At 46.3% G+C, this 15,043-nt stretch overlaps 1 protein-coding gene across 5 annotated transcripts in view; it reads left to right on the top strand.

Annotated features, from left to right (window-relative positions):
• The window catches only part of TTYH1 (tweety family member 1), a 237,879-nt gene extending 230,788 nt beyond the window's left edge, over positions 1 to 7,091 (top strand). For 2 of the 5 annotated variants that reach the window (XM_068241215.1, XM_068241217.1), the window contains exons 13-14: positions 1,901 to 1,979; positions 6,313 to 7,091. In XM_068241215.1, the coding sequence (XP_068097316.1) occupies positions 1,901 to 1,979; positions 6,313 to 6,396 (163 nt within the window). In that variant the 3' untranslated portion in view covers positions 6,397 to 7,091. Of the gene's footprint in view, positions 1 to 1,900; positions 1,980 to 6,296 lie in introns of all 5 variants that reach the window. The other 3 variants (XM_068241216.1, XM_068241218.1, XM_068241219.1) reach the window with 3 other exon arrangements.
• The last annotated feature ends 7,952 nt before the right edge of the window (positions 7,092 to 15,043 follow it).

Here is a 15,043-nt window from a genome sequence, read left to right as displayed (position 1 = left end):
ACCACAAAAACCTGATCTGAAGTATCGTCCCCTGTATTGGAGGAAGGGGAGGTTAGTAGTCTGGGCTCTCCACAGCTCTAGGCCCTTCGGCTCCCCTCTAGTTATGCCTGGGTGGCCCGGGTAACCATTAGGGGGCCCTTCCATCAAAACTAGGCTTGGGGTCCCTATGATATGTAGTTACACTCCTGTTCACATTGCTCCAGGGCATCCCAAAGAGGAAAACCTAGCAAAGAATTTGTCCCCTGAGAACTAGACTTGTGGATTCACATATACTAAGACTGGAGGAACTTTGCACATACAAGCCTGTTTGACTCATTCCAGCATGCAAATAAAGACTTGTGACTTCAGTGTACTGTGTACTTGTTACAGGTCAGGAATACAAGTCATTTAGGGCTCTTTAACGCCAACAGCCAACAGCAGCTCACTTAACTGCTTGTCAGCTGCTTCTGTTTATATGCAGGGTGCTTGCAGCCAGCATCCAGCACTTGTGGTGACCACTGCATGTGCATCCAAGCTGACGGCAGCTGGCCGGCAGGGCAGTAACCCCACTGTGTGTCAACCACTAACACACTTGTACTTACTGACATCATATTATTTCACTGCTGTTACGAACTTGTTAAACCCAGCCAAAAATATAGGGAGAATAAAAGATGAACATGACAGCCCTGGTACCAGTAACAACAGCAGCAGTTTCCATAGATCTACTTTCACAGGTTCCCTTTAAAGTACACCTGTCTCTAGGATACATTATTACAGTTTCTATATTGCTAGTCTGATGTGAGGTGTTGCATGCACTTTGCCCTGAGATCCCTGAAATCTGGTAAGTTCTAACAACCAAATGTTATCTCCTACACAGGATCTGTAATATAGCAAGTGCACCTTGTGTTATGTGCATCCATGCCATTTCCTCCCCGCTGTTTCTGGCGCTGATAGCTTGCTGCTGTACATTCCTGGTGCCAAGCTGTCAATCTACAGCCTGCAGCTGACTCATCAGCAGAAGATAGCAATTACCGGTCTCCTCCTCCTCCTAAACCTACAATAATTCCCCTGGTGCTAAATACTATTCCCCTTCCAAACTTAACATAAGCCCACTATGTTGAAAGGAGTGGAAGGAGAGAAAGGAAGCAAAATCATGGGTCAAAGAAATATCTAAAAAAATGAACCATGATTGCTTGTTGCCCATGTTTTGACAGCTGTAGAATGTGGGTTTCATCAGTAAAGATACCAGATTGGCAAATTGATCCAAACTCTAATGTCTAGGGATCGTTAACGATATGCTAAAAACGTCAAGTTGCTGCAACATTGTTACGTTTTTCATGTGCTGACCTCAGTAAACCAAGAATAATGCCTGGAGATGCAAAAATGTACTTCCTGTACTGTGGAGCAAATTACTCATGCTGGGAGTTGTGGGGCTTTGGTTCACTCTGTACACTATACCGTTGTCATGGATGCCAAAGATTGGATTTGTGATTTTTAAACCACCTGGCAATTTTACATAATTTTACAAAGCTGCCTACTTTGAAATGGAATGGTCATTTTGATGGCACTTAATGAGTAAGTCAAAGCTGTTGGCTGCAGACCATGAAAAACATACCCAGGGATGCCACCAGATGGGGCTGAGTACAGAACCACCCCAGTACCATACACTTTGTGGATGACTTAGGATTGTACCTTGTTTTTAGAGGTGCTAAAGGGATACCTTATCTGGATCCCATAACATTTTCATGGGTTATCATGAAGGCCTTGATGTACCCCAGCCCACCAATAATCCATGAAGCACAGTTTGAATGCCATGGAATTTTAGTATATAGATTACAAGATTCTGTAATGTTTTCAAGTACCTTGTTATTTCTCGTTCTTGTTATGAGTTTTTGTGTTCCTCCTTTTATGTTATCTATAGGAATCAAAGCGGTTTGTTCAGTGGCAATCCTCGATTTGAAAATGTCCCATTGATTGACAGGCAGTCCCCGCCCCCTTCGGTAAGTAGCTGTGACGGTACAATCAGCCTTGATTTCCTAAGAAAACTCAAAAAACTCCTCTATGAAATGAGAATGACACAGCTGTAAAATGAGCAAATAATGGAATTATAAACCAAGGGCAATAGGGGATGCAGAGGTTGTGACCACATCAGAGACCCCGAACCTATGGGAGGGGCCGAGATGGGGCCTACCTCTGGCTGCACCATTTAGACTTTATTGGTGTTGAAGTGGTAATGATCAACTCCATATGTACTTTCAATAGTGGTACTCATTAACAAGCCATTCCTTACAGTCATACAGGTAGTTCCCAACTTATGAACACCCAACTTACGAATGACCTGCCAGTCCGAATGGCCTAAAAATGAAAAATTTGATTCCGTGGGAACAAGTAAAATAAAATTTCAAGAAGATGATTGATCCTGGTTTGACTTTATATAAAGTATGTACTCTGGTTCAGGGGTACTTTAAAGGAGTTGTCAAGCAAAATGTGCTGCCCCATCATATACTTACCCCAGGCTTCCTCCAGCCCCTTGCAGCTGACTTGTCCCTCGCAGCATCCCCGCTCCCAGTCCTCGCCGGTGCAGAGGCCAACCTCGAGGTCGCCCCTACTGTGCCTGCGTGAAGCACCGCCGTAAATCAAGTCCACGTTGTCCGCAGCATTTGAGGACCCCGGGCCGGCGGCTGCGAGCAGAGATGCTGCAAGGGACATGTCAGCTGCAAGGGGCTGGAGGAAGCCGGGGGTAAGTATATCATGGGGCAGTACATTTTTCTTGACAACTCCTTTAAGTCTCAGACTGCACCTGGAATCTTGTGGGGCACCAAGAGGAGAGGTGATGTCACCATACCACCTCTCTCTCTCAGCAGCTGGAGAGAGAGTTCATTCTTACCACATACTACAATATGGGAGGCTGACTTGTGAGACAGTGGAGGTGAGCTGCATTTTGATACTTTACCCCCAAACCATCAGCCTGATGCTTATTTGTCCTTTATTGGAAATCACCGGGGAAGCCTGCAGTTGCACAGGCTTTTATACAATCTAGTTGCGCAGTGCCACACAGCAGATAATGGGTACAGCGGAGCGGGATGTCACAGAGCCAGGAATGTGACAGATGGGAGGCACTGAGATCGGATACTACAACAAGGTCAAACACAGAACACCATGCAGAGACAGCAAATGAACTGTGAGCAAAACAGTGCGTAAAAAGAAAGACATCTGCGATCCAGGGCATCACAATATACAAAGCATTCTGTGGGATAGGACAGCCCTGAATATAGCCCAGTTCTAGAAATAAAAAAAAAACAAAGTCAAATGCACTATACATTACATTGTTCCTATGTAGCTGCTACAGTAGGCTGACAACTGACAATTTTTTTACTAGTCTATCTCCACATGGGGGATTTTTTATTTTATTTAAAAGCACTTACTGAATGGCAGTTGTTCACTCCAACTGATATAAAATAGTGTGCAAAGATCCTTTCCAGAGGATACTTTTGTAAATAAACAGAAATACTGAGAATCCCCAATAAGGAGAGGGACCAGTCTAAAATCTGTATTTTAGTACATTTTAATCTGGGACAAATGTATATCTTAAATGTTCCTTTAAGGTAGGTATACACAATACAGTCTTGATTGTACAATCTTACCACATCTTTGTCATCTTTGTAGAACTAAGGCTAGCAGATAGATAATTCTTCGAACAGGTTGTTTTGGAAACCTTTGATACTACACGGAAGTGGTAAGATTGTACAGTCAAGATTGTGTGGTGTATTGCCAGTTTTAAGGCATCCATATTGCTCCGTATCACTGAACATACCAAGAAAAAGCTCTGCAGTTCTTAAAGGACATCCGAGCTGAAAGATTAGATCTACTTACCTGGAGCTTCTTTGAGCCCCTAGCAGTCTATTTGGTCCCTCTGTGTAGTTCCGCTGCCCTCCAGTGCGCTTCTAGCTCCTGCAAAGGATTGTGTTATTGCACATGTGTGGGTGGGAGTGTCCTGCACTTGGGCAGTTTAAGACTTTGTGTACATGCTCCCGGCTATGAGAGGGTCTAGTGGCAGACTGGAGGGCAGCAGAACTACACAGAGAAACCAGATAGACTGCTAGGGGCGGAAAGAAGTCACAGATAAGTAAATCTAATCCTAAAAAAAAAGTCCCCTGGGGCATACCTCCCAAATTTTGAAGCCAGGAAAAAGGGACATAAGACACGCCTCTGCCACACCTTTAACCACGCCCCAATTTTTCAAAACCAGGCCCCTCCTTATACTGTTTCCTCCTCCATCCTATGCAGAGATTGGTGCATGGAGCGATGGTAGCCAAGCTATTTAAAGAATAATTACAGCACACACATGTGATAAAGGATATAAAGTAGAGTAAACAGCTCTACATGAAGTGTTATGAATATACCAAATAAGAAAATAAAGACTGAAATGTGCAAAATATAACATTTTTTATTTCTGGCAAAAAACTTCACATATCAGAAATCTTAACACAGTGCCTACAAGTGCATAACTTTAGTCCCAGGACTGTAAATGAATATAATCACACAACTATCCCTCATTAAGGATCTTGTGCCACAATATGGGTTATTAATAAAAGCAATAGCACAGAGGAATGCAACCAATATGATTGATCCATACAGGATTTCTAGCACTTCACAAGCATGTTGAAAGATAAGATATCCACCTCACTATGCAGAGCATAACCAGATAGCCAGGGTAGAGATCCCTGCCTCACTCCCTCTCAACTTCAAAGACATTCCTGCTGAGCCTGTAGTTTTATGTTGTTGTGCTGCTGATGAAGTTCAGCATGAGGCAAATCTGCAGAGTGTGATGTGATGAATGTATTTTAGTGTTCTCTGCAAAGACTCTGGGCAGTGAAACAGTTAACTGCAAACTCTCCTGCTCTGTGAAGAGGTTAGGACATTTGACCAGTGCCCCGTGATCCTGTGATAGAGGCTGAAAATCGTTAGTGCCATGGCAAAAATGTGACACTTGGCCGGTCTGCCCTGGAGGGGGACTTACCTTGGGAGGGGGAAGCCTCAGGGTCCCAATGAGGCTTCCCCCATCCCTGTAGCTGCAGGGAATCCAGCTCTGGCTCCCAGGAATCCTCCCGCAATCCTCCCCCAACAAGCCTGACAACTGACAACGCTTGATTTATTTACCTCTCCGGCATCCAGCGCAAGTGCAGTAGCGATTCTTCATACGTGCTAGGCGGAAACAGCCGAGCCTGATCATATCTGCTCTACTGCGCAGGCACAAAAGGATTTGCGCCTGCCCAGTAGAGCGGATCGATCGGGTTTGGCTATTTCCACCTTAACCTGAAGGAAGAACAGCTAGTGCGCCTGCGCAGGATCGCGGAAGGTAAATATTTTTTCTTAACCTCCCTGGCGGTAACCCCGACCTACACTCAGGGTAACCGCCGCAGAGGATTACATGGCCCCTGGAGGAATTTTTTGAATAAAACTTGTTGTATCCCTTGTAGCTAGCACTAGGCTAGCTACCTGTGTCCCCCAAGTCCCTCCGCTTTGTTCTGATCCCCCCGATCGCCGCCGTTATACGTACCACCCCCCGGATCCCGCAGCCTCTCCAATCACCTCCAGGCTTCGCTATGGGGAGGATCGGGACTGGACATGCCGTCGATGACGTTAGACGTCATGTCCGATCGCCGTCAAAGCGACGACTGAAGCTGATGGGGAGGCTGCGGCTCTCCCGGGATCGCGGCTGGGTAAATATAAGTGCCGGCGATCGGGGGGATCAGAGAGGTGCGGGGGGACTTGGGGAACACAGGTAGCTAGCCCAGTGCTAGCTGCAAGGTTTACAACAGGTTTTATTCAAAAAATTACTCCTGCGGACGCAACCACCGAAACTGCGTAACCCCAGGAGGGTTAATATAGGTTTTCTTTAAACATTTCAGCTTGGATGTCCTCTAAGAACTTGGAAACATTTTACTGGTGTGTCTTTGAATGACAACATTTAAAGCAAACCTGTGTTTTGATGACAATGTGCTGATTGGTGGTGTAGCTCACATGAGCAGCCAAGCAGCCACCACAAATATTGGGTAGGAAAGTGAGGACCTGAACCTCAGAAAACTAAACAAACTGATTAGTCATTTTCAGAAATGTCATGACACACAGATTGCTCATCGCCAATTATCTAGCTGCTGCTATTAGAATAAGAATAGAATGTAGAAGCAAAGTCTGTCAAGGGCAAAGCGTTCTTGGTTTTAGTGAAGAAGGGGCATGTTCATGTTCAAGGTTTGGTCATGTTTATAAGATTTTAATCTCTACTTACACTTTTTGTTTTTTTCTTCTGCTCACTGACGTGGGACCCACCAGTACTCTCCTAGCATGCGAACATCCTTCATCAGTGCAACCCAAGAAGAGACTGATACACATTGTCGAACAGACCTTGTATCCTAGATGTCCCCTCCTGCTCTCCTCACTCGTCTTCACCCTACAACGATGACTAACAGGTGCAAACAAAATAAAGACTGAGCCACTTTGCTCTTAACCTTTTTTGGCAAGGAGACTTGGGTGCAGCACCCCATTCAGCTTCCCCTTGCTTTGTATTAAACCCTCTTACCCACAGTCTGTGCCGACAAGGCACCTTTCTCCGAACTCTTCACTGCCTTCAGTTTTATATTTTTTTGCATTGGTTTCATGTTCTTTTTACCCCAGTAAGGTTTGTTCTATAATTCTGTAATTACCCTAAAAATTGTACTTTGGACCTTCCAAAGGGGGCACAATGGGGAGTATTTCCTAGGAGAAAATGTAGAGAGATGTATGCAGGAGGCCAAGCTCTGAAGTTGTCCACCACCGATAGATGGAGACACAATTAACGGAGAACACCAAAATGTTGATGGCCTCCTATCTACCAGCCAGATGACCAGAGTGGATGTAAATATCAGTGCTCCTGACACTGACTGGCACGAGGAGTACATGCTGGTACCGTGTGTTACATGGACTGAAGAAGATGTAGATTAAGATGTAGAGGAACATGGACATTACTGCTGCAAACCTCTTTCCTTCACAGATGGATTTGTTTTTAATTAGATTGTTTTTAACACTAACTCATATTTTACATTGACTTGAAATAAAAGGGAAAAAACACTTTATTTTAAAATAATTTATTCAGTTTATGCTTCAGTTATCTGTATTTTGTTTAGTTGCAGAAATGGGCAAAAAAAACAAAACCTAAAGCCTCGCACACATTTACAGCCTTCAGTCCAGCGACACATTCTGTCACTTTGTAGGACCGGGGCAAGGTAGAGAACAATACCGTGGGTACTCTCCCTGATATGCCAGATCTCTGATCATTGCATTTGGGCTAACAACAACTACCAACATTTGGGCTACTAACTAGACTCTCGCCTGAGGCAGTCTTCAGTGGTCGCCAAAGTGTGTACGCACCTTTCGTCTTATGGATGGTGAACTTCTGGGCTGCTTGCACCTATTCTAAGCTCAAAAAAGTGATGAAATTAATGTGTGTTAGACTCTAAGAGATGCAAATAATTCTGAGTTCATGCAGGATAAGGCAAATTTTGTATACAAGTGTCTGCAGCTTAAAATTAAATCTCACTGAGGTGGAATTGTCAATTTTCAAGCTGCATAATTTTGTCTACAAAAGTTGCATAATATCAACTTAGAAACATTTGTAACTTATTGAGAATCGCTAGTATTAACAGTTACGTTTGGCTTACTAAGGTTGAATGATAATAGTGGAGAGCATATGTGATCTGGTAAAATTGGACTGAGTATTTTTTCTAGTTTTAATTAGATGTTTAAGTTTCCAACCAAACTGTGTTCATCACAGAACATAATAGGGTCGCTGGAAGGTTAGTAATTTAGCGGTGGGGAAGGCAGGTCCACTAACAACAGTAGGAAGCACAAAGAAAAGAGTGACGGCTACTTAATGAACTATAAAATTACAAAACTTTATTGGTCAGATTCAGCACAACCCCAAACTACAACTGAAACCCCCCGCCCAACTAAGCTCCCCCTATAAAAGACTGCAAAGGGCACCACCGCAGGAGCGCTCCTCACCACACACACCACAATCACACTACACTAACACCCATACAATCTAGATCAGCCGATCTATATGATTGCAATTGTGTGGGAAGGGTGGGATGATAGCTGGCTGTCCAAACCCCCCTTATCTGCCACCCGGGCTCTTCTTGTAATCAATACTCCAGAATAGGAAGGCACTAAAACTTCTTGCCTCTGAAAAGACAACTTGTCAATTGATTTTTTGGCAATGTCCTCTGTTCCGCTGAGCTGCCCGTTACCAGTCAACAACCATAGCTGTGTTCACAACAATTTGCTCCGCTCAGTGGCGGCGACCAAAGTCACTTTCAGTTAGGACAAGTCCTCCAGTTTTCGCTCGGCGGCGGTAACCAGTGTTACCTTTTACTCAGTTGTAACAGAAGAGTGCTTACTGTTCTTGCTGTGGCGTCCCGAAGCACACAGGTACCCGGTATCAGCGGCGGTGAGAGGACGCCAGACGCTCAACCCTGGTGTGAGATAGGGAGGGTCCTGCTATCCCTCTGCAGCTGTCCGTGCCCACATACGCGTTACACCCACATCACCGAGTATTGATTACAAGAAGAGCCCGGGTGGCAGATAAGGTGGGTTTGGACAGCCAGCTATAATCCCACCCTTCCCACACAATTGCAATCATATAGATCGGCCTATCTAGATTGTATGGGTGTTAGTGTGGTGTGATTGTGGTGTGTGTGGTGAGGAGCGCTCCTGCGGTGGTGCCCTTTGCAGTCTTTTATGGGGGGAGGTTATTTGGGCGGGGGGGGGTGGGGGGGTCAGTTGTAGTTTGGGGTTGTGCTGAATCTGACCAATAAAGTTTTGTAATTTTATAGTTCATTGAGTGGCGGTCACTCTTTTCTTTGGGCTTCCTACTGTTGTTAGTGGACCTGCCTTCCCCATTAATTTGGGTGAACTAATGTCTAAAGGACCTGTGCACCGGATCAATTGTGTATTGGCTAAAATAACAGGAGCCAGCAGCTCCCACTATTTCTTCAAGCAAACAAATTTCCTGCTATAGCTTTTTGTGGCTATTAACATCGACACTTATGGTGGCTCAAACGTCCTAATCACCTCTGGTGCCAAAGTTTCCTGTTTCCCTAAAGTTGACCATTCACTGGATCAATCATCTTTGCCGATTTGATCACTTTTATCAGGGACGTAACTAGAAATCACTGGCCACCCCTGCGAAAATTTGGATGCCCCCCCCCCCCCGGGGCCCACTAAGGGCTATTGTGGGGGGCAGGAAGGGTCGCATCTCTAGTGGGACGTCTCTGGGGCTCGCTCAGGGCCACTTTGGGTGGCAGGAGAGGTCGCAGCATGAGGGGAGAGCATTGGCCCCCACATCGCTGGGGAGGGTGACCACTCCCACCCTCCGGCTCTCTCCTCTGCACGCTCTCTTTCTCTCTTAATCGGCGGTAGGAGCAGCGGCAGGCAGGAACGCAAGCATACCATGCTTCCACCGCGGAGGTCCGATGTCTAAGTGCCACATGCTACTTCCTGTCTATCGGTAAGTAGCATAAGACGCTTAGACATTGGACCTCCGTGGTGGCAGCATGGTATGCTTGTGTTCCTGCCTCTACTGGCGATTAATGCTGGAGGGGGAGCGCAGAGGGGAGAGCTCGAGGTGAGGGGGGGGGGAGTGGCCCCATCCCCGTCGATGTGGGGGCCAATGCTCTCCTCATGCTGTGACCTCTCCTGCCGCCCAAAGCGGCCCTGAGCGAGCCCCAGAGGAGCCCCGCTAGAGATGGCCTGAACTGTTCACCAGCGAACGGTTCCCGTCGAACTTCCGTTGTTCGCGATCGAGAACCGCAAACTTTTGCAGAAGTTAGATTTGCCACTATAGTGCATCATTAGGGTCAACTTTGACCCTCTACATCACAGTCAGCAGGCACATTGTAGCCAATCAGGCTACACTCCCTCCTGGAGCCCCCCCCCCTTAAAAAAAGGCAGGCAGCGTCAGGCATTGGACTCACTCTTGTGTGCCTGCAGTAATTAGAGAAGGGAGAGCTGCTACAGAGAGAGCTATAGGGAAAGCTTAGTTAGGCTCTTGTAGGCTTGTTAGCTTGCTCCTTGCTTATTCTTATTGCTAAAAAAGCACCCTTCAACAGCTCTTTTGAGAGCTAATGTTGTTCTTGTGATCTATATATATATATATATATTTTTTTTTTTTTTTTTTTTTGGCCCACTTGCATTATATACAGCCCTGTCGCCCTGTCAGTCAGTCGCAGCTGGCCTTTGGCACCTTAATTCCTACTGTGCCACTGCCAGGCCCAGCACATTCAGTGACTACCTGTGTGTGTGACAGGCAGCTGCACATTGGTAATCCCAATCACTGCACCTGTTCACTATTCAGTGCACCTACCTATCTATACCTACGTGAGCGCACACATTGTTAATACCACCAGTCATTGCACCTGTTCAGGGTACCTGTGTGTGTGTGACAGGCAGCTGCACATTTGTAATACCAGTCACTGCAACCTGTTCACTACACCTGTGTAACCGCACATTGTTGTACCAGCAGTCACTGCATACCTGTTCACTGCACCTGTGTTACCATATATTGTATTAGTCAAGACAGTGCATACCTTTCACTTCATCCCCCCCAATGTGAACAAAACAAAAGGCAGAGCCAGAGGCAGGCCACCTGGCAGCTCTGTTTGAGGTTGCGCGTGCCATCAACCCCCAATATTGTCAGGACGTAGTTGACCATTTAACACAAAACACCTCATCTTTCTCAGCTTCCGCATGGAAGCGTGACATATCTTCCTCCTCCTGCTCTGATTCTGGCACCCCACTTAACACTCAGTTGGCCGCCACCACCAAAGTGCCATCACCCCAGGGCTCAGAGGTGTGGACATTTTTTTGTATGTTTGCCTCAGATGACTCAGATGAGAGCAATGTCATCTGTACTCTCTGCCACAGAAAATTGAGCCATGAAAAGACCAAGACCCGCGTAGGGACAACTAACTTAGGAAGGCACATGATTACAAAGCATAAACTGCAATGGGATGATCACCTGAGGAAAAGCAGCACACAAAAGCAAAGCCACACACCGCAGTGGAAGATACCAGGCCGCAATTTTTTCTCAAAAAAGGCGATACCTAAACTGTACCGTGATGTTGAAAGGAAAGTGGTGACATCTCTGGCACACAGCATTGGGTCAAGGGTCCATCTGACCACAGATGCCTGGTCTGCAAAGCACGCTCAAGCTTGCCCAAAGACTAAGTCAGTCCCCACACACAGCATCTCTGCCTGCATGCCGTGTGACTGCCTGCACCAAGAATAAGTCGGTCCCCACACAGCATTTCTGCCTGCAGGCCGATTGACTGCCTTCTCCGCCACCACCAACAGGGTCCACCAGGACTCCAGGCGGATTCCTGAATTTTTAAGGCCGCTGCTAGAAGAGGCCGCTATAATAATTTTTCTGGGGCGTGTACATGCCTGCCTAATTTTTCTGGCTGCACTGCGGCTGCAACAACAAAACAAAAGGCATGTACATGCGTCAATTCCCCTTCGTGATCGTTACGTTGCCGCGGTGAAGGGGCTTGCGTATCACAATGAAGCAATGACCGCCAGCTATATGAGTGTCTCGGGGGTGGCACACCAAAGATAATAAGGTTGTTGCTTCATTGTGGACACACCAAATTCGATCAGCTGGACAATCACTGTTGTTCTGTCATTGAGCTACCTCAGCCTGATGACCATATGGCCTTGAAAACCATTATCGCCTGCACTCTCGCCATGGTGCGCATCAGTCCAGCATGGCCGTCACAACACAAACAGCTGTTTGCGGTGCATTACACAGTGAGTTTGGTGTGTCAGTGTGAAGAAGTACTCTAATTACACTCCCTGATTGATGTAAACACACGCAAGATGTTTTAAAGCACTTTAGGCCTCCAATTTAGCATTCAATGTGATTTCTGCCCTTAAAATGCTGCTTTGCGTCAAATCCAGATTTTTCCCTGGGACTTTTGGCGTCTTTCCCACTCCCCCATGCAAAAACTCAGATGTTAGACCCCTTGAAACATCTTTTCCATCACTTTTGTGGCTAGCATAAATGTTTCTAGTTTTCACAGTTCGCCTCCCCATTGAAGTCTATTGCGGTTTGCGGAAGTTCGCATGTTCGCAAACGTTTGCGGAGGTACGTGAACCCGGTTCGCAAACCTAAAATCGGAGGTTTGGGCCATCTCTACGTCCTGCCCCCCACCCTTCTCCCCCAGTGCAGGGGCTGCAACCCCTATTGTTATGCCACTGACTTTGGTTAAATCTTCCTGAGAACTGGTATAGTGGAATAGTTTATCAATCAAAACTGTAATCAGGCACATTTCTAATTTTAATTGATCAGGTGGGGCAAGGAGTAGTGGAGGATCAACAGATGCATTACCAAATTTCTACTGTATTCAGCAACACTATTCCTTGTCGGTGCAGCAATTCAATCAACATTTCATCAGTTTTCTGGCGACATCTGACTAAGGATGGCCATACATATCTAGAGGTGTATGCTCAGGTCCACCAAGAGACAGATCTCTCAAATCTGATCAGATAGAGATCTGTTGGCTGCCCATACACCACAGGCTGATTCCCGGTCAATTTTAGCGTGTAATCTTTCAGAAATCGGCCTGGTAACAGCCACAACCGCTGCCTCCATTGCTGTCCCCCAAATGTTAATTTTCCACCATGCATTAAAATGCTTTACATGTCTGCTGCTCGGGGGCGTAGCTATGGGTGGGCAAGAGGGGACATACGTCCCCGGGTGCAGCACTGTGAGGGCGCTCAGCATGGCCGTTTCACCCCCACATGAGAGGCTCCGCTCCGCCTTCAGTCTCCGAGCGGCGATTGTCACTCGGGAGACTGTTAGACGGCGAAACCGCCGTCTAATTACTTTGTACAGCGCTGCGATGTGCAGCAGCGCTGTACTGGGGACAGCCGTGTGACACGGCTGTCCCCCTGGGACACAGGGAAGCGATCCGCTGTGATAGGCTGAAGCCTATCACAGCCGATCGCAGTGATTGGCTGGCCAGGGGAGGGAGGGAAGTAAAATAAATTAAAAAAAAAACGACATTTCATTTAAAAAGAATACAAATAAATATTTATTAAAAAAAATTGGGGGAACAATCAGACCCCAGCAACAAAGAGCTCTGTTGGTGGGGAGAAAAGGGGGGGGGGGGGGGAATCACTAGTGTGCTGTGTTGTGCGGCCCTGCAGCTTTGCCTTAAAGCTGCAGTGGCCTATTTAACTAAAAATGGCCTGGTCTTTAGGGGGGGTTAACACTGCGGTCCTCAGGTGGTTAAAATGGGCACATCTGGCTACATAAATGGGGGGCAGGGGGGGCACATTTGGCTATCTAAAGGGGCACACATTTGGCTATTTAAAGGGGGGCACATATGGCTATATGAATGGGGTAAAATAATGGGTAATAAATAACATTTGACTCCACCCATGACCATGACCACATTCTGATGTGTGGCCACACCCTTTTTTGTCCAGATGGGGGTGCAAAAACTGTATTTGTCCCTGGGCGCTGAAAACCCTAGCTACGCCTCTGCGTGCTGCTGCCGCTAGTGTAAAGCTCTCCGTCTTCCACATTGGTGCATTGGTATAGAACACACAAGCCACATGCTATACCCTGGTAGTCACGTGGGGTGCGGTTGCAGAAGCAGCTGGACACTAGCAGTGGGCCATCATACAGGTAAGGTATTTTAATGCAAAGACACCAGTGGCACATTAACATTTGGGGGGCAGAGGCTGGGGGCTCCATCACGTTCATCCCTCATCCAATATTGCACGCCGTTACCGCGGCGCACTCGATCGACTACGTTGACTCCAGATTTCCCAGCATGTCCAATGGATACATCGGGCCAAAAATGATTGGGCATGCTCGTTGCAGCATTGATTTTCATCCATTTTAATAATCATCAAATCAGATGGTCAACCGGCTGCAAAGGGTCAGCAGATGTATGCCCATTAAGTATACAACCTTTTTTGTCCACTCTTACCATTTCTATGTAACATGAGGGACTGCCTAAAATATCCATTAAAAGTACTAATGGATATTTTAGGCAGCAACAGAGTTCACCACCAACAGAGTTCTCTGTTGGTAGGGTCTGATCAATCCCCAGTTTTTTTTTTATATAAATATTTATTTTATTATTTTTTGAATAAATGTAACTATTTTTTTTATTTTTTTTATATTCCATCCTCCCGCCCTCCCTCCCCTGCCAGCCAATCAGCGTGATCGGCTGTCATAGGCTTCAGCCTATGACAGCTGATCACTTCCTGGACTACAGAGGGGACAGCCGTGTCACACGGCTGTCCCCAGTACAGCGCTGCCTTAGATCTCAGCCCTGTACAGGTATATTAGATGGCGGTTTCTTTGGAGGCGGAGCACAGTCTTCCAAGCGGAGATGCGCACTCATAGGCGTGCGTGATCTCCTGCTAGCCCCATTCCCAGCCATTCACGCCAATCGGCGTGGAGTGGTCCTGGGGCTGCCGCCGCGTTCACTCCAATTGGCATGGAGCGATCGGCAAGTAGTTAAGATTGGACAAAAAGATTGTGTCATTAGTGGGCACCATAAGATCACGTGATTTTGGGAGTAATCTACCACTTGCTGACTCAGGCTGCTGTAGACCTTTTTATGGTATCTTATGCTGTTTGAGCCTAAGCAGGATTTTCTCTATCCCCACCCATACCCCTGTGGAACATCTTTCATATAATATAACTGTAGGTATTTTTATAATGTTTATTTTTTTTCTAGCAGAGATGTTTCAAAGACTTGCACAGACTTACCGAACTATATAAGATAATTAACTTTATTTACAACCTGTATTATTCCATTGTCCCTATTGGATAAGATTTTAGATATATGTATTTATTACAAAGGTGTTGAGAAGACTATAGCAGCAGAATTTCCATCCACTGTGATGCTCACAGACACATACGTGCAAAGTAAGGGAGAGCGTGACCTCTTGTGGTAGAACTCAGTACTGCATCCATCCCAGTAAACCCTGCAGGAGGGACCTTCTATAT

Source organism: Hyperolius riggenbachi, chromosome 6 (assembly GCF_040937935.1).
Source record: "Hyperolius riggenbachi isolate aHypRig1 chromosome 6, aHypRig1.pri, whole genome shotgun sequence".
NCBI lineage: Eukaryota > Metazoa > Chordata > Amphibia > Anura > Hyperoliidae > Hyperolius > Hyperolius riggenbachi.
This window is presented reverse-complemented; position numbering and strand designations above follow the sequence as displayed.